The 25,089-nt window shown below is 53.4% G+C and overlaps 6 protein-coding genes across 6 annotated transcripts; 2 read left to right on the forward strand and 4 right to left on the reverse strand.

The window, feature by feature from the left end:
* Nucleotides 1-1,433: 1,433 nt before the first annotated feature.
* VTN31DRAFT_5729 (uncharacterized protein) lies at nucleotides 1,434-7,896 on the reverse strand (the record flags this gene model as incomplete). Its single annotated transcript, XM_069406260.1, has 4 exons — nucleotides 1,434-1,556; nucleotides 1,609-1,716; nucleotides 1,769-7,802; nucleotides 7,874-7,896. The coding sequence occupies 4 exons, from the start codon at nucleotides 7,894-7,896 to the stop codon at nucleotides 1,434-1,436; spliced, it is 6,288 nt and encodes a 2,095-aa protein (XP_069259886.1).
* A 1,107-nt stretch (nucleotides 7,897-9,003) lies between these two features.
* On the reverse strand, nucleotides 9,004-13,688 carry VTN31DRAFT_5730 (uncharacterized protein; the record flags this gene model as incomplete). The annotated part of the gene is made up of 4 exons (XM_069406262.1): nucleotides 9,004-9,898; nucleotides 9,959-10,188; nucleotides 10,244-13,186; nucleotides 13,254-13,688. 4 exons carry the CDS (start codon nucleotides 13,686-13,688, stop codon nucleotides 9,004-9,006), a joined length of 4,503 nt encoding a protein of 1,500 aa, XP_069259887.1.
* Nucleotides 13,689-15,741: 2,053 nt separating this feature from the next.
* On the forward strand, nucleotides 15,742-18,018 carry VTN31DRAFT_5731 (uncharacterized protein; the record flags this gene model as incomplete). The annotated part of the gene is made up of 7 exons (XM_069406263.1): nucleotides 15,742-16,564; nucleotides 16,618-16,719; nucleotides 16,770-16,822; nucleotides 16,875-17,007; nucleotides 17,058-17,124; nucleotides 17,176-17,335; nucleotides 17,392-18,018. The coding sequence occupies 7 exons, from the start codon at nucleotides 15,742-15,744 to the stop codon at nucleotides 18,016-18,018; spliced, it is 1,965 nt and encodes a 654-aa protein (XP_069259888.1).
* Nucleotides 18,019-18,415: 397 nt separating this feature from the next.
* VTN31DRAFT_5732 (uncharacterized protein) lies at nucleotides 18,416-19,264 on the reverse strand (the record flags this gene model as incomplete). Its single annotated transcript, XM_069406264.1, has 3 exons — nucleotides 18,416-18,566; nucleotides 18,628-19,136; nucleotides 19,232-19,264. The coding sequence occupies 3 exons, from the start codon at nucleotides 19,262-19,264 to the stop codon at nucleotides 18,416-18,418; spliced, it is 693 nt and encodes a 230-aa protein (XP_069259889.1).
* A 564-nt stretch (nucleotides 19,265-19,828) lies between these two features.
* Nucleotides 19,829-21,943, forward strand: VTN31DRAFT_5733 (uncharacterized protein; the record flags this gene model as incomplete). The annotated part of the gene is made up of 4 exons (XM_069406265.1): nucleotides 19,829-19,870; nucleotides 19,947-20,084; nucleotides 20,169-20,261; nucleotides 20,321-21,943. 4 exons carry the CDS (start codon nucleotides 19,829-19,831, stop codon nucleotides 21,941-21,943), a joined length of 1,896 nt encoding a protein of 631 aa, XP_069259890.1.
* A 928-nt stretch (nucleotides 21,944-22,871) lies between these two features.
* Nucleotides 22,872-23,714, reverse strand: VTN31DRAFT_5734 (uncharacterized protein; the record flags this gene model as incomplete). The annotated part of the gene is made up of 3 exons (XM_069406266.1): nucleotides 22,872-23,162; nucleotides 23,228-23,362; nucleotides 23,466-23,714. 3 exons carry the CDS (start codon nucleotides 23,712-23,714, stop codon nucleotides 22,872-22,874), a joined length of 675 nt encoding a protein of 224 aa, XP_069259891.1.
* Between the last annotated feature and the right edge of the window lie 1,375 nt (nucleotides 23,715-25,089).

Raw genomic sequence — 25,089 nt, forward strand, 5'->3', positions numbered from 1 at the left:
CTGACCGAAGAATTCATTTCACCAATCTATGTATGGAGCATTTTTCCCCTCGTCTTGATGGATCGAAAGAAAAAGAAAATACAAACATCATTTCCAAGTTCCCAATAAATGAACAGAACCCAGCCATCAAGCTCTATCAACTACACCGTACTCCGTACTTTACTACTCGTAGTTAGTTGGCTAGGCCTATCGGTACTCCGTAAGGATTTTAGCTTCGCCAATTTCTTCGAGACAGAAAGTTGAAAAGCAAGGCCCGCCGACGACTAGTTAACCTAGACTCCATCCAGGAGGATTCCACACCTGAATGAAAGCTATGTTAGCCGAACGATTAGAGGGGCTGCGGGGGGGGGGGGGGGGGGGGTGGGGACTTGATCAAATTTGTCGGGGATCATCCAGATCATCATACATTGGTAACTGTCAAAGCTCGAAGTTGAAGGGGAGGTGGGCACCGAAGGCACCGCCAACGCGGAGCCTAAAACTTTCACCGAGTCTTTTACGGTAGTAGGTTACGGAGTACTCCATACATAGCCTGGCACTTCCAAGTAACCTACTTCGGATGTAGTACGTTAGTTTAACTTATTGCGATTGGCAACGTCGAAGAAACGATGCTCGTTGCCCGATGATATATGTATGGCATTGATCAAGTCCGCTTCAAAGCCGGACCAACGGACATCGGAAGACAAGAAGTCCCCAGCCCGCGGCGTCACCATAATTAGACTTGATTGACTTATCACATTGCGTGCGACTCGAGCAAGGGATGATTCAGTCATCAGAGAAACAGGGGGGGGGATGCATTTGATATGCATCCTTGGATGAGTCAAATTGGACTCCGGACCACGCCTCCTGCATGCACTGGCCATTGGATCCAGGGATGAGTATATACTCGTACGGTCAATTGGATCCGGGGAATCAATTTTCCCAAGCGAAATGATCATCATCAACCAACCTTGGTCTGGTTTGAGTTGGCACCAAACTCAAGCTAATTCGTACCAATCAACCGCTGTAGGTTAAGTACGGGGTTAGACGGTGCCGACTGCCGAGTGCTATGTTAGCATGGCAAAATCTCGTTGATTGTCTTGATCCCCTTGACCTTCGAAAACCATCGCACTCGTCTACTTTATCGAAGACATGAAATCGGAAAGCAACCCGTTACTTAATACATCTAGACATAGGAGACTGGCTGATAATACTCCGTGCTCGAACAATGCAATGTTGGATGCCCAGCGAGACCGTCAAATGCAGGAACACAACATCATCATAACACCCACCAATGAGTTCATGTCCAGACCCAGACAAAACACCTCCCAAAATGCGACTCTAATGCACGCTCCGACAATATCAACACAAGACACACTCCAGAAACCCGTGGAAAATGACCCCGAAGAAAAACCGTGACAAAGAACAATGCATGAAGAACACTGCGTACGTGTACATCACCGCCTCTTCGGTCGGATGAATGGATCAACCTCCTTCTTGCGCCGCATGGGCGGTGGAGGCCGTGGCCCTTGAGGATGGCCCGGAGGTTTCATGTTCGGAGGCCGTGATGGCAAATTGCTCTGATCCGAATCAGCATGCGCCGTAGGACATCAAAAATGTATGCCAACTTACCCTCTGAGTTTCCGACGCAGCCGGGCCATTGGAAGAGACCCGGTTCGTATCCTTATCCGCCTGGATGGGTGCGTATGCTGGTCCATCTTTGGATGGCTTCACAAGCCCCTAGAAACAGTAAGCTTCGGCATTCACCCTCGCACCTGGAACATGAACGTACACCAGGAGGACGATGCTCCAGTTTGGTTTTGGCATTCTTGACATCGGAACTACCGGAAGAGGAGATTTTCCGTTTCGCAGGCGGCCCTTCTGGGGGCGGAGATTTCTCTGACACTCGCACCACAGGCACCTTGGGATCCTGAGCCTCAAGGCTTCGCTGCTTCGCCTGCTCACGCCTTTGTTGCTGCATTCGCTTATGACGTAGTTCTTCATTGGCAATCCGTAGTTGTTCCTTCTTGGACAATTGCGTCGTAGACCGACAGTCATCGGCAACGTGCCCAAACTCGCCACACAGCTTGCATCGCGGCGCGGTGCAGTGGATTCTCGAATGACCCGGTCTTCCGCATCGATGGCAGTTGCCCTTGACGGCCTCCAGGGCATCTTCATTGTCGCAATTCCTGGTGTGATGCTTGAAGCTGCCGCAGATACCGCACACCAGGTTGTCATTCAGCCCGTTGTAGCCACCAGACGGCCCTTCCGGCGTTGGTGCAGGCGTGTTCCGCGCAGAAATGGATTCCATCTCGGTGGAAAGTTGAGGCGTAGGCGGCGAACCCTTGCGGGACGGCGCTTCGGTCATGCCATCTGCATCAACCATCTCGACATCATGGTAGCCAGTGAACTGAGGGCGCTTGAGCAACTGGAGAACATCGCCATCAGTGTAGACACCGCGTTCCCGCGCATCCACAATCAGTTTGCTCCAGAACTCGCCCTGCATAAGCGATCGCGAATTCCCCAGAACCCAAAGAGACGACTTGGCACGCGTCAACCCAACGTTCATACGACGAATGTCGGACAAGAAACCGATGCCTTTGTCTGATGCTCGGACGCAGGAGAAAATAATGACTTCGCTCTCCCGTCCTTGGAATGCATCCGTGGTGTTGAACTCGACCTTGGTGACGATCGAGTTCCCGTACGCGGCGGTAAACCGTGCCTTCAGCTCCTTCAATTGACCCTTGTACGGAGTAATGATGCCGATCTTGCCCGCAAAATCAAACGTTTTCCCAAAATCTGTGACCAGCCGCTCGTAGAGCTGCATGGCAACATTCACCTCGGCAATGTTGACCAGGGAATGGCCCTTCGTGGCATTCTGGCTCAACCCCTGAACATCAAAGAAACGATACGGGCCAAGCAGCTCGCTGTTGTGCCACGGTCGCATACGCAGTTTCTCCATATTGGGCCCGTCTCGCAGTCGACCGTCATAGAAAGTGGCACTGGGGAATCGACTGATCTCGGGATGCATTCGGTACTGCACATCCAGGAGATGAACATCATCCGGATAGTTCGTCTGCATCCGGACGAACAAGCTTTGTTCGTACTGGAAGCGAGACGCTTCCTTGGACAGCACCGTCGGGGGCAGTTGCTTAGGATCACCGACGAGGATACACTTCGCACACCCATATTTCAGAGGGATGAGCGCGCTCAGCTCGATCGATTGGGCCGCCTCATCGATGATCACCGTCTCAAATTCGATGCTCAGAGTTTGGAAGATTTCGTGTCCACTCCCACTGAGCGTGGCGCAGATCACATGGGCACCGTTGATGATTTCCTGCTGCACACGGCGCCGAGTCATCTCGGCATTCCGAGCCGCAGCGTGGTTGTGGTCGCGGGCTTGGTCAATCTTCTGGCTGAGATCGGTGCGCTTCTTTTTCAGCACGTCAAACTCCCGCTCCAGGTCAGGCGGCACCGGTTGCCCCTGAGACCGATACCGATCGAGTTTGGCACGGACCTCCTTGAATGCAGTATCTGTGGATTTGTGTTCTTCGTAGATCTTCTGTAAATCTTCTCCTCCATCCGTCCGAGCGGACGGGCCCAGCCGCGCGTTGACCAACTCGTCCAGTGTGACATCCAGTACATTGGTATTGATGGCATCGGTGCGACCTAATCGGATCACGGAAAGCTTTTCGATCCGCCCATTGAGCGTCTTGACCGGCTCCTTGAATCGCATGACCAGCTCATCTACGGCAGCATTGCTGGGAGCGCACACGAGAAGCTTCTTGGGCGCGGTTGTTTTCGAAGCCTCGGCCTTGGTGTTGCCTGCACTAGCGCCTGGTCGCGAGATGGCCACTCCTTGATTGTTGTTTCCAAGCGAATTACTCAGGAGCGCGCCAACAAGAGCAACGATCGTTTTCGTTTTGCCCGAGCCCGGAGGACCCTGGATGAGGGTGAACGCATCGTTGTCTAGTGCGGACTTGATCGCTTTCGCCTGGGCCGGGTTCACGTTGTAGTTGCGAATGATCGGCTCCAAGCTCGCATCGGAATACTTGAGGACAGGTGAAGGCCGAGCTTTGATGATCTCATCGCACAGGTCATAGTACTGAAGCGCCTTGAGGGCACCGTACTCTCGCTCCAGCGGCGTCAGCGACGAGATTCTAACACCCCAGATATTGACTCCTGGCGATAGATGGGAGACTATGCTGTTCCCCGGGTTCACCCGGTACGACACTTCCACCATGCCCTTCTTTTTGTTGATCCCCTGCACTCTAGCAAGGCAGTGTCGTGCGTTCTTGTCGCTCACCGGATTGTTCGACATGGACAGAAGTACCATGTCGGCTTCTCCAATACCAAGCTCCTTGGCATCCGCGGTATTCATTGTGGTGCTGACTTCCACAAAGGAATCTACCGATAGACGGGTGGCCACTTGGATCTCGAATGGCTTGAAATTGCCCTCCTCCTTGGCCGATTGAAACCCCTGCCAAGCTTCCAGAATCAAGAGAGGTTCGAACGTGCGCTGATACTCGACCGGATCTGCGAAGGTCGAGGACACGAGCGTGTAGTCGGTGCGGCCCGACGTCGGGGGTAGATCGCCACTGGCAAAGAAATCCCAGCTGAGAAGCGTGCGGTGCAGCGGTGACAGATCCGGTGCTAGACGAGCACGCATGTCCTTGGCAGATCTCCATTGCCGGATCTTCTTGACTGGCCCTCGCTGCTTAAGCGACCGCCTTTTACTCTCCTCGTATTCCCGAACTGCATCAGGTGTCTTTGGCTTCTTTCCGAACAACTCCGCATCCACTTCGTCGTCGCTCTCTTCCGACTCCGAGCCTGACGAGACCATCATACTTTCGGCGGGAGTGTGATCTTTGCCACGGACTCCAACGCCCAAGACACCGGAACCCTGACCAGCTGTTTGCTGCGCCACGCCCGATGCGACCGCATTCTTCTTCAAACGGGCAAGCTCTGCCTGATCCCGTTTGCGCTTCGCCTCCTTTTCTCTCTCTCGCTTCTCTCGGAACGACTCCACGCTGGGAGACGGGCGACTCGGCGGCTTGGGCATCACCAATGCCGACTTGGCCGCCGCCTGTGACTTCTTTTGAGCTTGAGCCTGAGCCCGAGCAGCCAGTCGTGCTTTGTTCAGCTCGACCGACCGAGACAGCTGCATGACAGTTTCGTCCACGCCGCTGTCCTCACTGGTGGCCCCCCCTGTTGGAGTGGACCGGCCGGAGCTGTCGGCAGGCTGGACAAATGACGTGATTGTAGTCTGCTTCTTCAGAGATGCCGTGGATGCAGTAACAACAGGCCTCTTGTAGTAGGCTTCGAGAGCCCTAACCAGCTCGGCCTTCTCGCGGGGCGTCAAAATCGTCCTGGTTTTTCCTGTCACGGCAACATCCTCGATCGCCGCCAAAGCCACCTGTGGGACAGTGGTGACATTGAGATCGGCGAGTCGTCGAAGAACCTTTGAGACTAAGCCAACCAACGTCGTCGCGAGATATTCATCCTTGAGCCGCAACCATTTAGCCATGGCTTGCATCACATCCATCGGCGGCTTTAATAGCCCTTCTTTGGCAGAACTGATTTGATCGAAACCAGCATCGTCCAAGGCGCCAGCAAAAACGCCATACTGATCGAACAGCAAGTCCGCGAACTGGATCGTATCGCGACAAAACTCGAGCATAACACTCTTCTCAGCCCCGCCGCGGTGATGCCATGTCTCAGTCTCATCGAAGATGGTTCTTAGAGCAACCCATAGGTACTCCCACAGTCTGTATACTGCCTGGGCTTCCTGTCGATCTGCCAACTTGCGCGTCCTTAGCATACCACTCTGTGTGTCGCAAAGGATGTCTACGATATCTGTCCCGGTATGGATCATCCGGGGAGCGGAAGCAAAGGTCTTCATGTGGGAGATGCGACGATACGACCAGGTGAGGCCGTGCATGGTGGTCGAGAAGAACGACTGTAGGAGATGAGAGATTGCGTCTCGCCTCGCTGATTGCCCGCTAACTGCCTTGATGAGGTCCACTGCAGCCTGATATGTATTGGGGTCGGCAGAGAACAAACCAGACACCAAGGCGCTACATGTGTCCTGGCTGAGAAAAAGCTTGTTAAGGTGCGCTGAGCTGAAGTCGGCGAGTTTCTCGAAGATCTGACAGGAAAGCTGAGTGAGTTTACTGTAGATGAGGTTGAAATTCTCCTTCTCTCGACTGTCCTCGCTCTTCGAGGGGAACCTCTCCAAACCCACAAGATCTAGGATCCCACGGAGAGCAGCGGACGACAAAGGCAGATTATCCCCACGAAGATTCTGCACCACGGCGTCCCAGATAGGCTGCGAGTATGTGCTGACGCCATGTTGAAGGGTCTTTTCGTGCAAGATCACCTCGTAGTCCGTCTTGAGAGATTGACACTCGAGTGCCAAGGTGTTCCGAATGACGTCCATGCACGTCAACATTATCGGCTCATGCTCGCTCGGCTCAAGACTGAGCATCGGTGGGTTCAAGATTACGGAAATATGTTCACAGACTATCTCGAGGGTTTCAGACAGGACGATCCTGGTAACAGACCCACGAGAGGACTCGTGCTCAGTGAAACTGCGTAGAGTGTGGAGTAGGACTGAGAGTGCCACCTGAAGGCAACGCTGACGGGACACGTTGGGAAATTGAGAGTCCAGTACTCGCTTGAACAGCTGAATGACCAGGAATCTGCAAGCGGAAGTTTGGTTGGCACCTTTGAGTGAGTACATGAACGGCATGATCCACGCCAGCATGTCCTTCAAGGCAGACTTGGCGTAAGGTTCCTCTGGGTTGGCCTGCAAGAGATATTTGTCAAGCTGAGGATTATAGAAGACTTGCTCAGCTATTGCCTGCGGTGAGATGGCCTGCATGGCATCCCAGAAATCCCCAGGGGCCTTTTCCAGGATGATCTGGATGGTGTTCAAAAGATAGCGAAGCGAAGGAAGGGGAATCGACAGGTGCTCCACAGATAATCGGCAGGGATCGATCTCGAGAGCGCGGAGGTGATGAGTGATTTGCTCTTTATCTAGCTGAGCAACAATCAACTGCATCCCTCTCCACAAGCGTTGCACGGAGTCCGGCTCCGGCACTTGCTGAGAGGTAACCACAGTGAGAGCTCGGAAAAGGCCCTCTTTTAGCGCCCAGTCAAACTCCTCTGCCGTCGGAGCACGACGGATTCGAGAGAGTACATGCACAGCCCAGGCATTTCGGTTTAGGTTCGGATCAAAGAGAAAATATGACAGGGCGGGGATGTAATCGGTTAGCTTCAGAGTCCGATTCGTTTGGATCAGATTGAAGGGGACATCAAAGTGCTCCTTCAACAGGGCATCGTTCCGCAGCATGGCCTCGCAGCTCATGCATTCAAAGATTGCCAGCAACGACGACGTTTGCAGAATATTCAGGCTAATTTTTTCACGTGGAACAGCCTTGAGCTCGTTCTCGGCCGCCTTCAGATTGTGGGTGATACGCTTGATATCCCAGTCGTCCAGCATTCGAAAGAACTTCTCGATCTCCTCGTCATCGTATTGTTCCTTGAGTCTCTCCATCAACCAAATCTTCCCGGTGTAGTATTTCCGAATGCACACGTCGCAGATGGAGAGGGCGGCGTCGAGCTTCCTCCATATCCAATCCTGCAATTCTGAAAGACCCTCTTGGTTAAAGGCCAGTATTCGCATGCAAAGCAAGAATTTCTCTTTCCGTCTCTCCGCTTCCTGTACGATGCTCGCGGACTCCTGATCGTCATATCGGCTAAAGTCGTCGTGACGTTGCCTGGGGCATAGGATATGGAGTTCCGGGGGCAGAGCTTGCAGCTCCCTACAGACGCAACCATGCTTAGATCGTGGATCCTGAACAGTTCGGTATCAGAGAACGACGATGTGACTCACCCTATCGAATCCATAAACTCCATGGTTGGGACAAAGGATGGGAGACAGGGAAACACGACGCCTCCCCTTACGGATGATCAAGAGATATTTGGTATCTAGAAGCTTGATGCGCAAAAGAGCGCCCACTCATCACAAGATGCAAACAGCCGAATCTCCTCTAACGCGATTGAACCGTCGGCTCACGTTGCCACACAGCGCCAGTCAAGGAAAGCCCGCAGGGCGCAGCGCGTAGGCGCTTGACGACGGCTGATTATCGAGGATTTCGTGATTGTGGCACTGCCAGTGATACCATGACACCCATGTAAACTAGGATCAAGGGACTGAAAAGCCGGCTGTTCTAGCACAGAGCCTGCTTTTCCAACGTGAAGCGACAGTACTGTACCAACTGAGAGGATGTTTTAAAAAGGGACACGATTTCTCTGACGGAGGCCAGATTTTCATTGGTGCATCGCGAAGGCGGTGAGTACAACGACCCGTCAACTTTTACGCGTGTGAAGCAAAACGCGTAAAGTACGGACCTGGCCTATTCCGTAGGTATTCGACGATTTTTAAACCTCAGGCATCAATATCTCACGAGGCATCACGAGGCCGCAATGGGTTGAGAGAATGAGGTTGTTGAGCGGAAGCTGAGTCTACAAGGGTAGTAGCATCTATGAGTTCAGGTCGACTCAACTGCCGTCTGATTATCATAAGAATGGCATCAATCATAGTGCTTCACACTCGGAAATCGATATGCAATTCCTCTACAGACACGACGGCTCAAGAACAAAGAACAGAAATCACGTCATGAAACCGGCTCCAGAGCGCAAGGGAATAAAAGTAAATGGCAAGAGAAAAACAAAATCAATATGTCACAGAGAAGAAGTAAGTTAGTACAGGGAATCAAAAATGCAAGAGACTGTAGCGGTATCAATCATATGAAATAACCAAGAGCGCCAATCCGACCAGTTTCACCAACATAGCCACAACGCCGTCTATATGAAAACATGGAGGAAAGAAAGGACAAAACGAAACATATACTAGGAAAGGTACAAGGAAAGATATCACTGGTATATCCTTGGAATGAGAAATGAAGTAACTGAGGCCATCCGCATCAATGACATCAAGATTAAAGCACCCATCAGCATGTATCAAAGGACGGGATCATTAGGTGATTTCAGGGGACTGTGAGGACTTTGCGGCTTAGCATTATTCACGGACTCGACCCGTGTCAAAGGAGCGCCGCCCGGAAAGTCATTGCTCATCATGGACGCCGCATCGGCCTTCACATGTAGGCCTGGTTGTGCGGGGTCCGAGGTTTGAGGTCGACGCGCATCATTGAAGTCCCAGCTCTCTGCATATTCGGTACCGGTACTTCCGTTCTGGCTGCGCGGATTGTGAGTCCTGGTTGTTGGAGCAATGGACGGTGGGTAAATTGGACGTTCCTCATCCGGAACACTATAGTCGCGTCCGCGTTTCGCCTGGGAGTCGATAGGCTTGAGCACATCGGAAGACGCCGCTGACCCGTCGCTGCTGGTACCACTTCCCGAGGCTAGGTCACTTTTGGATTGGCCGTAGGTTTTGGGCTTTAGATGTTTGAACTTGCCCATAACAACCTGTTCCCGGATGATGTCCACGTCTCGAGGGAAGAAAACTTTCTGGAATGCCTTGATAACGAATCGTGGAAGAAGACAAATCACCACAGTCATCAGGAGCACCACCCAAAAGCTCAGTGAGGAGTACACCTCTGCAGCAGCTTTGTAGAACTGCGCGGACGCAATGGATGACGTGTACACTCCAGTCCAGAAAAAGATCAAAAGGTTGCTGATGATGTTGATCAGAACAGTCAACCAGTCCCACCGGTAGGTGTTGAGCAGAATGTAGACGTTGGAGGAAATCACCGCAGCCGACGCAACGAGCACACCAAACCGTGGGCGGTCATCAATGCCTCTTCCATCTGGTCGCTGGAAGTTGGGCACCGAGTACAGGAGATATGGCATGAAGAAGCACATTATCGACTGATACAAGCCGTCAAGCATGTACAGCCTGTGGGGAAGGAAGTCAGCACGCTAGAGCGGAACAAGCCAAACGAAAGGACTGTCGTACCAGAACTTCAGTTGCGACCATTCCAGGCGCATGATCCCCCGCATATACAGTTGAGGCACGGCCAGTGACACGCGATCATTGACATCTTGATCGAAGATGCCCATGAAAATCACGGGAAGCGAGGTGAATGCCACGTTGACAAGGACAATGTAGGTGTAGTCGTACAGGTAGGAACCATCGAAATTGTTGTAGATGGAGTACCAGAAAAGAGCAAAAGTCCACACAAGGTTCTACAAACCCCGAGTTAGCGCGAGAAAGCTGTCAGACGCAATCAGATTCACAAACCTTGTAAAAGAAATTGGCAATAGTCTCGCCCAGTCGGCGATAAGACCACCGTCCATGAACAAGAACCAGGCGTTGCAGAAATCGGAATTGGCCGATAGCATAGTCGGAGGACATGACGGCCTGTCGTCCTTCCTCGCCAGCAATTCCGACCCCAACGTCAGCCTCCTGGATCATGGCCACGTCGTTGGCACCATCTCCGATGGAAAGAGCCATGATGTTGAGGCCAACCTTGACCATCCGGACAACGGCGGCCTTCTGAGCAGGACTGACTCGGCAGCACAAGACAGACTTGCATTCCTTGCAGAGGAGGAGAAACTTTTGCTTGAGTTCGTCCTGGAGCATGAACTTCAGCGTGTCCCCATCAATGACCAGAGCGTGCGTTGCCCGCGGCGCCGCGTGGTTCTTACGGGCGGCAATCAGCTCTTCATCCGAACCGGTCAGGTTAAACGTTGCCAGGTGCCGTTCCAGTTCCGCAGCAGCCACATCGGGTCGATCGGGGGGAACATTGAAGACGATCAGCTCCATATCATTGTTCAGCAGATTGCAAGAGAATCCGATGTTGATAGCCGTCTCGACTTTATCTCCCGTGAGGACCCACAACTTGATGCCAGCACTGGCCAGCAAAGAGATGGTGTCTGGGACGCCATCCTGTAGCCGATCCTCGATGGCGGTACCGCCTAGAAGCATCAACTCCTGCTCAATTGCATTGGCCACTTCCTCGAGCTTCTGGTCACGATCCGTCAGGGCTTGGGCAGCCAAATCGTGTGATTTACTCCAGACGCGATACTCCTCTTCGCTGAGAACGCGCTCGGCAACGCACAGGGTCCGGAGACCCTCCCGGGCAAACGCTTCCAGGTGGCTGGCAGTGGCCTTACGCAATTCTTGTTGCTTCCCACGTGCAAGGCGCTGGTAGATGACGCTGTCGGCGCCTTTGCAGAACAGGCGAATGGTCCCATCAGGCATGCGGACAATAGCACTCATTCTCTTTCTGGTCGAATTGAATTCCAGGATATTGAGAACAGTGTACCTGCGCTCCTCACCAAGGACGTTCACGATCAAGTCATCCTTGTTCCGTCCGAGAACGACGAAACCACAATCACGCGCGGTAGCTACCAAGGCCGCCTCGTCGGGTGACTGCGCCTTGAACTCAATCTGAGGAGGGTCACCAGGGGTGTGCTCCGTGATAACGGTGTGACACACGGCCAGAGCAACCATAAAGTTCTCCGTTGCAGCCCGCTGCTCCTCGCCGGCCCTACCGTCCAAGTCGGCGACGTAATCAGGGGAAATAAAGGTCAGATTCTCATCTTTCAAATATGGGTTATCGTAGAGTCGACGGAGCATCCGGAGCATGCGAACTCGATCGTTTGCGATTTTCTGCCGGGCCTTCGTAGCCTCGGCTTCGACGTCCAAGCCTTCGCGCTTTTGCATTCCCATTAGAGCCTCGGTGTACGCCTCGCCGTACTGGATACCGTTGACCGTGCATTTCTTGAACTCCATCACATTTTGGGTGAGAGTGCCGGTTTTGTCGGAGAAAATGTATTCAATTTGGCCCACGTCATCGGAGATATTCCATGACTTGGGTATGCACGACATTTGCAGACGTTCATATACCATCTCCAGGTCGAAGTAAATAAATAGAGCCTGGAAGGTGCGGACGATTTCCAGAGAAATGTACAGCGAGATGGGCACCAAGTTCTGGAACAGGATCAAGCCGACCCAGAATGCCACGATGCCAGTGACCGCCGGTGATGAACTGTAAGACCCATACTCGAAAAATGTCAAGGAGCCATCGGAAACGCCCCAAGCGAAGCCGTTGATAATTCCGGTGAGGAGACACATCATGAATAGGATCACGAAGTTGATGATGACATAATAGTTCAGCTCCCGCGCCAGTCGGGGCCGTTTACTTGGAGTTTCTCCGGAGTTCAGCATGATTTTGGTTTCCACTCCCGTCGAGACGACCACACCGAGAACCCATTCTGTGTTTTGCAGCGAACAGCCACGCAATAGGACATTGTTGATTGTGATGGGCTCGACCATTTCTTCCGCAGGCGCATCCGGTTTCTTTTCATCCCGCTGTTGCCATCTGATTGCACCGTTGAAGCTGTACAGATTCGCATTGGGCGCCTCGGTCTCGATGACAAAATCGGCTTTCTCGCAGTCGCGCGCATGGCGAACATGACGGCCACAATGAAGCGCCTGACGAACTTTGAGATTGGTCTCGCCGTCCAGGTTCTTCGTCTCTACGTAGCAAGCGCCTTCGGGATCCGAAGAAGAGAGCACGACGATGTCAGCAGGGACCTGGTCTCCATTATACAGCCGGACAAAATCGCCGACGACCACATTTTTCCAAAAGTCGCGTTTGAATCGCGCCGTTCCGGGAGTCTGCTTGTTTCGGTTCAAGATGCTGCCCGACTTCTTAGGTCCAGCTGCCACTGAGTCGCGCACGGCTCGCCCGGGTTGCAATAGGCCATTGTCGGCGATCTGCGCAGGATCGTCGGGCCATGCATCCTGATCCGAGCGACGCGACTCCGGGTGAGGAGATGACACCGGCGTCATTTGAATGCCATCCTCGCTTTCCGCTGGCTCGTATTGGGAATAGATCGATTGTCGGTGGCTGATGAAGGATTCTCGCCTTTCGGTGTCGAGATTTTGGTGGGAACCGCCCTTCCCCTGCCCGGTGCGTCTCTTCAATGCGCGATAGGTGGCAATCACCGCACGAGTGCATGCCTTTTTGAAGCGACGCCACAACGAAACCTTGTCCTCACATGCATTGACGTTCGTCCACTCAACGAGCCGGTATGTCGGCGAGTTGTTTAGTTCCATATCCAAGATTGTTCGTCGCCAGTCTTCGATGGCATCCTTGACCGCGGTGACCACAAGGATGACAATCAAGGGCACGGAGTTCATGCCCGGATTGTCGACACCAAAGATGGGAAAGTACTGCAAAAGGCATTAATATTAGCACGGGACATCTTCCGTCAGAAAGAAGAGAAAGAAGGACACGTACACCCAGAATGACAACGAGTAAGAAATAAATATTGGCGACATTGTGAAACTGTAGCCAGAGATTCTTCGGCACAAACGTCAACGGAGTATACTTGGCGGTGCGGACTTTGTTTCGCGGATAGCGCGCCTTCAGATTACCGTCCTCATCGCGCTCAGTATCGGGAATCGGAACATTGAAATAGATTCTTCTGGGAGGCGCTTGGGCCGCCTTCTCTTCCTCGGCGGCCGTGCCGGCCGCTGGGCCAGGCTTTTCCTCCCTGGGAGATGATTGCTTCCGGAAGCGGTCCCGAACAGAGAGACGTTTTTTGGCACCGCTGGACGCATCTAAGCGTTGTGTGGCCCATCGTTGCCTCTTCGCCGGCGTGGAGAAGGTTCCCTGGCGCGGGGGCCCGTTGCTGTTCCCCTCGCTCTCCCCGGCGAACTGGATCACAGCCATGGCCGGCGTGTAGTCACGATGAGTAGCATAAATGGCAAAACAGGATTATGAATCGCCGCATAGACGAGACATCCGGGGAATCGTGCGATGACCCTTGGCGTTGCCGGAATGTCGCGGGGGGGCAAGACTCTGGTGTGCGATCAATTGACGATGTACCGGACGATTCGCAGCTGCGGGAAAGGCCTCAGGAGGACTCGTGGAGATTGTTTCCTCTCGTCGGGTGAAGAAGGGGGGAAGCCTCGATTTCAGACCAGGGTTCTGACGCGAGCAAGACAGCCGACGTGAGAGGAGAGACCGAATCGGCGTCGTCGTAATGCGCAACAGCGAAAACTGCAGATCAGGAAGATTGGACCACTGGCGACTGACAAGCAGAGAGCATTTTGAGCTCACACACGTTGCTCGTGGTTCGATAGTATCTTATTTGAAGAAAAAATTAACCTGAACATGCTCCGAACCAACTCCTGGACGGGATGCTTGGCATACCGGAGCTTACGGAAAACGCACCGCCATCGTGGTTTGCATGTGCTGGGGATATATTATTAAGCATTTCAGCAGATTCTTTCGAGATTTCTAAGTTTTGCACGACTTTTTCTTTTTTTTTTTTTTTTTTTTTTGCCGCAGCAGCCAATACTGGTATTTCTCATCATTATCAAGTACCGAGTACTCCGTATGTCTCCGTCATGACGTGCGATTTCCAGCAAGCAACAACTTACTCTAGTATGTACTCCGTTCGGAGTCCGGGAACAAAGTGCCCGTACACTTGCAGACTCCCTAAACGAGTACTCGTAATTAACCCCTTTGTTTTGCCCGGTGGTTCCAAACACGCGAGAAAAAAAACATCTCGACTGCGCTGGATACGATGCTCAAACAGCCGACTACATAAGCTGATTTGTCAGTCAGGCGCCGCATACGGAGATTCATACGCACTTTTTATGCACAGGATGACGCAAGTAAGCCAAGAAGAAAACTTACTACGAGTAGGTTATGACTGTTCAGGAAACTGTACTTTTGTCTTTTTTCTTGATCTGGTGAGTGCGATCTGGATTGAGAGCCGCAATTTGCAGGTTATTCCTCCGTCACTGGTATGCATAATTATACGAATTCAAGTTATGTAACTTCCGTAACGAGTCAACCTCCATGGGTGAACAATAATAGTAACTACCTAGTTAATAATTCAACACTTTTGTTGCTCCTGTGCGGACAGTAGTACATCGATCCAACCGACACCCATGGCACGTGTATGTGTATCGGCGTGCGGAGAATGGATCCAATGCTGGAATCCGGCCATGATGGGAAATGTCCGAGTGATCCAACTGCCAGGCAGATACTTCAAGCCTTCAAGATTTTGAGGGAAGGTTTGGAAGCAGTAGACAATCCAAGAGGTAAGTAATGTATGTGGACAAAGAATTCGTCCGAGCAGTGGAGGAAGAGTACAAAAGATTACTCTTCTCGACTACCTACCTAGGTACTTAGAAGCCCTCAGACACGGAAACGTCAAAGAATCCCGCCCCCTCAACTGCTCGACAGTTTTCTGAGCTACTTGATGACGACTTTCCTCAGAGCAGAGTACAGTATCCAGCCGCTCCTGCTAATTCTCTTCACCATTTTCAAAGCAGCGATAGCACCTACAGCATAGGTACTGTAGTTCCTAGTCCCTGGAAACTTCAATTGTATGTATTTCCTTCGACCCAATACCTAGTTGGTCAACCTATCCTGAGGGATTTCGCCATTGGATGATACAGTAGTGAAGAACAGAAGAAAATCTCGTCGAATGGCCTATCCATAAAATGCGAGAATGCAGAAAGCACAAAAGTACTTCCTATGGCAGCACGGGTGATGTAGGTACATGACGCCAGATCTTTGGCTCTGGGCGATCCTTTAGGCTATCTGCTTGAGCCAATCATCTTCCGCAGCCCAACACCTCCCCAGTCCCCACGAACCACTACAGTAACTTAGGCCTACGCGACACGTGATTTCGCGTCAATGATATTCAAGTAGAGCGCAGTTCAACGGATGACAAACTGAATGAAGGTGATGCAACCCAAATCCGATCATGTCCGGGCGCTTTACCATCAAGGACTACTTTAAGCCACCGTCGTTCAGCCGCCCCAGCGAAGAGCCCGCCAGGACATCCCAAGGAGAATCGCCTCAGCCAAACGACCCGCCTTCCAACCAGTCATCGCGTCTCACATCATCCCTGCACACCTCAGAAGACGACTCGGCGTCAAAGACAGCATTACAAAGCCCACTACACGATGTGAAAGCAGACTTCAATGTTTCTGCCCGGAGCCACAATGCTGAAGTGGAACGGCAGCGGAGCTCTTTCACGACGAACGGAACAACCCAATCGTCGCACAGAATAGTCAAGAACGGAGAGGAAATGGTGATTGACTCGGATGGCGAGTCCATAGGGTCAATAGACACTTTGGATGCATCAGATGATTTGCTGAGCGCTTTCCTGAAGCCGTCTTCCCCTGACTATTCCAGCGACAAACGATCCAGGACAAAACCATCAGCGTACAAGTTCTCGCTAGCGTCACTCGTGACCCAGGCTGTGGGTGACAATGAAGCCGAGGCTGGCGTAGCCAAAGCCAAAGCGGCCATGAACGAAGACGAGAATGAAGACGAAGAAACCAATGCGGGCAAAGCAGAATCGCAGACAGCCACATCCGACCTTAAAGAGGAGACATTGGTGTCAGCGCTGGGCAACCGGGAGGAAGGGACGAGTGTTCAGCGGTTGCTAGAGGCGATTCGCAGAACGGAAGCTCTTGAAGTGCACAAATCGTGGTCTTTTTTCCGAGAGGCCCCGGCCACGCCTGCACCAGAGTTTCCCATCTGGTCCATTGCGCCCACATCTAGGGAGCAATTTCTAAGAGGTGAGAACACTCGGGCATCAATGCCGTTGGATATACGCGCTGAGTCCGCACAGACCCGGCCTCACGCCAACGAGCGTTCCTTTCCGGAATCGTCGACTTTGCGCTGTCCAAAGACCTGCTTCCAGATGACTTGATCCACTGGATTTTGCGTTCTGGTTCGTGGCCATGGTCGTAGTGGTCTGTCTTGGTGCTGAACTGAAGATAGTTCCACTGGAACCCCGAGACGATTTGCGATTTGCCTACTGCCGCGCGTTGAAGGTGAGGTGGTTACTTTCTACAAGTAATGACTTTGTCTGACACTCTCCATCAGCATTGCGCGCCGCACAGAATTGCCTCGCTAGTTTCCCCAGAAGATATCGACGACCTGTTTCGGTCGTTAGGTGCGACTCGCGCTGCATTGAGCATGACAGAGCCAGTCGTTCCCGTTAAGACCATCGAGACTTGTGCGCAGTCCCGTGAAACGACGGCGAATTTCGTTGCTGACGCTTCCAAGCTGCTCCACAGTACAATCGATCGAAATTGTTATCGATCATCGAGCTCTTGCGTGATGTTTTTGAGTCGTATGTGTCCTCCTTCCTGATATGGACGGTTGACTGACATGCCGGTTGCAGCTTGAGTATCGCGGCAAAGGAGCGGGCGCTCCACATCTTATTCAGATTGACACTTGACACGGCCGTATCCAAGGACAATCTGGTCTGTGCGACGCTCCAGAACACCATAGAGGCGATTCTCCAAGGACCGCGGCATGCGTCCCCGGATATTGAGGAAATGGTAGGTGACAATGTAGACCACCTGAGAAATGAAACCCGTCGCTGAAAGGAAACCAGGTCGACCGCGTCTGCAGTTCGGCGTTTCACACGGTCAAGGACGTGACATTTCAGAGCCGTCTCCTCAAGAATCTTAAGCCAAGCTCGCCGGAGATCGCGCTCATCCGGTGTCGTCTCGCAGTAGCCTTTCTAGTTCGTGACTCGTCTCCGTTGAAAGAGCCGGTGGAGCAATTGTTCGATCTAAAGCGGATCACCCGTTGCTTGAGGGATGCACGATTCGACGTGAAGCGGGACAAGAAAGGAAGCTACGACTACTTGGAATTGAGCGCATTGACGGTGCTCCTGAACATCGCCATCGATGTGGCTCAGTCGACGGCGAAGTTGCCAGATAAACAAGCAGAGAGAGAGTTCAACGCGGATGTTGATGCCCTGGCCGAACGCATCAAGCAGATCTTCAGCGCCATTGAGGACTCCGGAGCGTCCCACCTCCGGCGCACCGAGGCCAAGCAGAGTTTAGAAGCTCTGCATTACCGCGTTGTTTATTCCGTGCGAACGAAGCCGCCGGCGAAGAAGTCTTTCTTCAGTAATGATGTTGATGAGTGGAACGGCGTGCACCAGGGCGGCAACTTGCTGACCAAGTTTCTGGCCAAAGATAACCCTAGCAATGTAGCCGCGGGCCATTCATGAAGTGGACTGCCTTCTGCCCAGGGCCTTGCTACGCGCCACGGATTAACATAATCAGTATGGCTTGATGGCACCATTCATTGTACATAGTTCGATGGTTCAGACCGCAACCCAAGGCATGATTTCATGACTGCTTTCAAGGAGACACCTAATAGGACCCCAGAACCGGCAGATCAATCCCTATACACATCCTCTATAACGCTATAGGTTCGACGCGAGAGCATCACAGCACCCGTCTGGCCAGCAAACCTATCTGCGATGGAAGAAGTAGAGACATGACGTAGAGAGCCCAGCACAAAGGGCTGCTGCAAGTTCGGCAGCAAGGCCTTGCAATCCCCATTGAGGTACGAACACAAATACAGCAACCGGGCGCCCCCCCGAGGCACTCCGTTGGCCTCCTTTAGTCGGTGAATTTTCGGTTGGCATTCGTGCCGAAGAGTGCCTGTCGCACTGCAGGCAGTCCTTCCGTCTCCAACAGACGCAACCGCTCTTCAAAGGTATTGTTGATGTCGATTTTCCCGCCACCGCCGACGATACGGACGCCACCAGCCCTGGGAAAGTGAGCCGTCAGTACTGTCTCGTCCTCCAGGTCAACAGATCGAGCAGACTCACGTCTCGTCTGGGAGAGGGTTGTTCTCGTCGATCTCGACGGTAACCTCGCGGCCAACCTTGTCCTTGAACTGCTTCTGTGCGTCGTCGATGGCCTTTTTGGCGATGTCGTAGTCCTTCTTGCGGGCCTGGATCGCCACCTTGCTTTCATTAAGGGCATAAAGTCCCTCGAGGATCAGCCGCGCAAGCACGTCCTGGTACTTCTCGGGGTCCTCGGCGGCCTTGCCGACCTGCTCCCGGGCGCGCTGGAACAGCTCGTTGAGCAGCTCCTGCCGGGCCGACAGAACTCGGAGGCGGGTGCGGTTGGCAAGCGTCGACCGTGTGATCTGCTGAGACATGGCGGCCTGCTTGAACTTCTTCTCGTAGAGGGCGTCGATGGCGGCCGTCTCCTGGCGCACCAGCTTGGATTTCTCGATCGCGAATTCCTCATCGGCCTTGATCTGAATCTCTCGCGCTTTTTCCAGGGCCTCCTGCTTGATGAACGCCGTCATCTTGCGAAGCTCGCCCGCCACCTGGACCACGATCACCAAAAGGTGCCGTTGTTAGCCATCGCCCAATGTCGTCGTCTTTCCTGGTCCGAATTTCGAGAACACCCGAGTGTGCGTACCTGGTCATCGGAGAGAGCATGGCGCTGCGACATGGTGGCGGTTGCTGCGAAACGTGTCGGCCAATGTGCAGGTTAGGAGTCAAGGGACCAGATGGCCGCGGTAGTTAATGCCGGAATCGAAGGCTCGAGCTGGTTACGTCCTGGACTCGGTGGTGTCGGACGGGGTCGGAAACGAGGACGCTGCTACAGTAACAGACCCCGAAGGCGGTCGTACGGGGAGTCACAAGGCCGTTGGAGGGCAAAGGGCTGCTCGTTGCAAGGGGCGTTACAGGAGCTGGTGAGGTCCTCTGGTGGTCACGAAGTGAGACGGAGAACCCAGCGGATCCGCCGCCAACTGGTAGAAGCCCAACGCGATGAAGTCAGACCTCTCACGTACTTCGCGTTTATGTCTGCCGTCTTTTTGATTTCTCCTGATTTCCAGACTGCAATCGCCTTATTTCACGGATCAGAGCGGATCACGTCTACGAGATACGAAATAATTACTGTTACTGCTGTGAATCTGCCCCATGGCCGTCGCACCCCGCGGCCATCATGCCTCGACCCCGGAATAATTAGCCAGGCCCCTCGATTGCATCTCGTCATCAATGCACTGTGCAGATGGGTCTGCTCGGTGGCTTGTCGCCCGAGGGGAGCATCGCGGTACGTAATTCTTCCGCTGTTGTGACGCCCAGGGTCACCGGGGGATCACCAGCTCACTGTGTCGGTTGGCGACCAGGTCGGAGTCATCGTCGGCTTGATCTCAACCAGTCTACAGGCCATTGGTCTGACTCTGCAGCGAAAATCGCATATCCTCGAGGATGAGAAGCGCCCGTACGAGCTCCGTCGGCCGCCATACAAGCGGAGGAGATGGCAGGTACGCGACCCGGAAACGATCGGTGAAGGCGGCGGGAAAAAAAAGAAAACACAGCTCACATTTCCTACATTATGGTGCATATAGCTGGGCATGTTGATGTTTGTCGTCTCCAACATTGTCGGCAGTACCATCCAGATCACCACCCTACCACTGCCTGTTCTGTCGACTTTGCAAGCGGTACGAGCTAGTGTGTTCCCCACTGGGGCAGATGAGAGGATGCTAAGAACCGCGGATAGGCCGGCCTGGTTTTCAACACCATCTTTGCGACTTTGATCCTGGGTGAACCGTTTACAAGATATTCGTTGATTGGCACAGTGCTGGTATGCATCGGGGCGGTGTTGATCGCGACGTTTGGGGCGATTAGCGAGCCGGCGCACTCGCTGGACCAGCTGCTGGAGCTGCTGAACAGACGTCCGTTTATCTTGTGGATGGTCAGCACAGGCGTGGTAATTGTGCTCGTGCTAGCTGCATCCCGGATCATCAAAGTCTTGTCAAGCCCAAACCACTCGCGGTTCGCACTGGTTCTCAAGCGGCATGGCCCGTTGCTTGCCGTCCCCAAGGCGCGTCTCCTTCGTGGCCTGTCCTTTGCGTTCGTCAGCGGGGTGCTGTCGGCGCACACTCTGCTCTTGGCCAAGTCGGCGGTCGAGCTGGTGGTGCGCACCATTATCGACCATGTCAACCAGTTCAACCGGTGGCAATCGTGGCTCATCCTGATCGGGATGATTTGCCTGGCCTTGACGCAGCTGTACTACACCCACCGGGGCCTGAAGCTGTGTAGCACCAGTATTTCCTATCCTTTTGTATTCTGTGTCTACAACATCGTCGCCATCCTGGATGGTCTGATCTACTTCCACCAGGCATCGCAGCTGGCGGGCCTGCATGCGGGCCTCATCGCCCTGGGAACCGTCGTCCTCCTGGGAGGTGTCCTATGTCTGTCCTGGAGACTGGAAGACATCGACAGCCACGCCGGGGTGACATTGCCGTCGGCCACACAAGCGCCGCTGGGGCCGGGGATGGGCGTCATCGACGAGCCCCCCGTCCGCGGTCTAGACGGCGACGCGCTCCTCGAAGACTACGACCACGGCGACGGCGACTACGACGAAGAGATGCAAGCCAGCGAACGCCAGCCACTGCTGTCTGCAGGCGGACGGCGGGGATCCGCACACCAGCGCGTACCCAGCGTGCCGTTGGTTTCGCCGTACCGATCCCGAGCGCGCACGCTGAGCGCCCAGCTCCAGAAGAGACCTCTGGATCCCGAATCGGCGCAGATCTGGGCGGAGCTGGACGACGACTCCGAGGCCGAGCCAGGCGCCGGCACCTCCAAGTCGTCTTCAGCACGCGCGCACGGCAGCTGGCGTCAACCGCGGGCTTCCTCTTTCCATTACCACAACTCCCGCCCGCTCTCTTCTCCCACCCCTTCTCAGCCACACCCAGACTCGACCACGACAGGGACCCTGGCCCGAGTACGCAGCGGCACAGGCACACCATCCTCCCCACTCAAGTCGGGCAGCGGCGGAAGTCCGCGCCGGCCGCGCATTCGCCGCAACGACCCCCTCGTCACTCGTCGCACCTCCGCGCCCGTCTCAGCCGCCGTTGGCGGGAGCGACCACATTCCCCCCAACCAGCCAGCAGCAGCAGCAGCGACAACAACCCCGCTGTTCCGCCACACCTTCTTCCAGTTCCGGCAGCCGCGCAACTACGGCGCCACCACCACCACCACCACGACGGCGCATGACGCACAGGCACCACCATCACCCATTCCGGAGCAGGACTCGTCCCGCCGATTCTTCTCTTTCTCCGGCCGTCTGCGACGAAGTTTGCCGTTGCTGCGGCGGTGGACGGCCGGTCGGGAATCCTAACTTGCCCGATCCTGTTCTCTGACTTTGTTGTCGATTTTCCCTTTTTTTTTATGTTTACGAGAAATGACTCGCTTTGGCTGCTACTTTTCTTTTCGCTTCTCCTGTGCCTTGTTCAATGAGAATAATACCCCCTTTTCGTTGCTGTTGTCGTTGGACCTACCTACCTACCTCGGTACCTACCTATGTACCTTGCTTCGTCCTAGATCCCATGTCTCAGCTGCATCATCACATGCATGAACCATTCTCGGACGTAAATGCACGACCAAGATAGATTGTGCACTTTCCCTAATACTGTGCCTGGCATTACCCACACAGCATTTCTACAACAGATCTACTTGGAAGATTTTAGGACCAGACTGGTATTTAACTATACAAGTTGATTATCATATTGGCTGACTGGTCGATAGTAATAAACTACGTAGTCCAGAGAGAATACATGACCACGTTAAGAAACATCACGCAATCCGACAATCCTGCAGATACTGACAACATAAAGCAGATTTGAGAGCATAGCGCGTAGCCAGACCACAGTAAAGCAAAGGAAAGGGAGGAGAATAAAATGAACAATATAAAAGGGAAAAACACACACACACACACATGCACCAGAAACACCCACACCTCCGCCGTGTTATAGTGAAGAAACAGAAAATAAAACTGCGCGCACAGAAACCCTCCACCCATGCCTCTTTAAACCGAGATGAACCCTCTTTTTTTCTTTTTGTTAAGATTTTGCTTGATGGAATGATTTGTGTTCGGTCCACGCGGTCATAAACCTCTTTCGAAGTCATTTTCATTCGACGCGTCCGATCCCAATGAATTGGGATGAAACATAATCAAGCTGCGTAAATCCGGATGGAGGGCATTGGGTATCAAGCAGAACATAACAGAGAATGGCAACAACAACAACATCGACGTCAGCGCCCCTCGCTTAGGCAGTCGGCTGGTGCTGCGGAGGCATGCGACCGCCCACGGGAAGGCCGTGATACTGACCGCTCGCCTGTTGCTGCTGTTGCAAGTTCTGGTAGTAGGAGGCCATTTGCTGTTGCTGCTCATTTGTCATGTAGCCGGGATGCATGCCAGGTCGTGGGATGTTGGCCTGCGGCGCGTTGCTGACGTTGTTGTGGTCGACGTTATCGGTGGACTCGGGGGCGGGGGGCACGTCGCCCGAGGTGTCCACGCCGTTCTCGGGGCCGGACGGCTCCGGCGCATTCAGGCAAGCCTACAGAAACAGCGTCAGTACGCGTCGCGACGGCATAGAAATTTCAGCGCGCACGGTGAACATACCTGAATCAAGTTCTTGCCCTCGGGTTTCGTGACGAGGGGCTGCAGCTTGGGCGTGGTGAAGGTGTAAACAAGGCCGGTTTCCGACACGACCAGTAGCAGCACCTGGGTGCCTGTCAAGACGGACAATTCATATGCCTGTCGCGACCATCGTCAGCATCGTGACGTGCGCGCGTTTTGAAAGGGTGGGAGTGTATCCATTTGTGTTTTGTAAAACATATGGGAGTAAGACGCGACATACCTTCTTCATGATACCGGCCTTCCGCTTCGAAAAGGTGATGTGGCGACGCGACTTGTCCTGGATGAACTTGATTTCAATCTTGCGGCGCTCGCGACCAGGCTTGTCCTCATCCTCGTCTTCGTCTTCGCCGCTCACGCGGGAGCGCTTGGGAACGCGGTTGTCGACGGGCGCGCCGTTGCCCGTCTGCTGCAGGTCATCCTGGGTGGTCGGCTGGTTCTCCTCGGGAGCAACGGCGGGAATGTCGGACATGATGACGGAACGCGGGCGACTAGAAAATTAATGGACGAACAAGGAATATACGAGTCACAAAGCGTTGTTCACACGATTGGAGTGATGATGCCCCAAAGAGGAATGATGCTTTGGATGATGGACGAAGCGACCAAATCGAGTAACGCGTTCTGGGGAGGGCAAGAGTTTTGGGTAAAGCCTCGAAGAGGGAAGGAGGATCTCTGGGAGGGGAGAGAAAAGGGAAAAGGGCAATGTTTCGGAGGCAGGCGGCAAGAGGGAATGGAGGGTTGCTGAATCAGCGATGGGGGCGCTGTGGAATTCGGCCAATCGCCGTGTTGGAAGTGGCTCACAGGGTCCACTGATACTTCATTTTATTGGTGGAAATCTCCGGTGGCCTTACTAGTGTGTAACCACAAGACTTAGTCCGGGTGGGCCGAGAATGGGCCTTGCGGGCAAATTGAGCCATACACGGAAGGCGGTCGCGTTGGGACGTATGGATACTGGTATGATGACCGTCATGCGCTGTAATCTCCGTATTTGATGCATATCATTGGCCCTGAGATTGATCTGATCTGCCCTCTTGGTATGATCTGGATTTTGCCCTGTTTGATCCACTTGATCTCCAGGTCGAGGTTCGGATTTTTCTATCCCCGCTCCGATATGTGATTACTAATCAAGATATCCAATCAGTCTTGGCGGTATTCCAGTGTCGCCGACGGCTGTCGGCCGCACAAGGCAACCTCCATGGATTACGAGAATGTTCATGCCGAGTCCAGCTTTGAGAATCGTCGTAGTACTCCGTACACAGGAGTGTTTGGAGCCTTGTATCTTTTGCGAGCGACCAGGCCATCAGGGAGACTTGCTGGGTCGAATACCCCTGGTTTGCTTGATGGATTTGATGCACACCCCCGTAGAACCACCGACATTGAGCTCTCGTTACGTAGGCCTACTATAAATCAAGTATTCACTGATACAAACTGCGACTGCTGCAAGCTGTTTTTTTTTTTTTTTTTTTTCCTTTTCGAAGTTCGGCAGAATCTGTATTGGGCACTACAGTGGTATGATTCTATGTGAAGCCGTGAACTGTGTGCATGAATTTCGCTACACGCTGAGTTCCCTAGCTCCTCATTTCGGCGTTTCACCTTGGGAACATGCGACAACTACCTAGGTTATGATCTCAAAATTCCTCCAACCGCAGATGTCCTTCACTTCACAAAATTCGAAATCTATGCTTCCGTGTCGAGGCCGTTTCTCTGTCTCGCTGTTGTCTCGGATTGATCAGAAGCTCCCCGCGTCCAGGGGAAAGGGAGGAAGCTTCCGAACGCTGCCAGATGTTGATAGTGTGAATGAGACTGTCATGAACCCGAGGAGTTTATCCTTCAGTTGGTCCCCCTGG

This window comes from Thermomyces dupontii (assembly GCF_041956625.1).
Source record: "Thermomyces dupontii strain NRRL 2155 unplaced genomic scaffold VTN31scaffold_5, whole genome shotgun sequence".
NCBI classification, from domain to species: Eukaryota; Fungi; Ascomycota; class Eurotiomycetes; order Eurotiales; family Trichocomaceae; genus Thermomyces; species Thermomyces dupontii.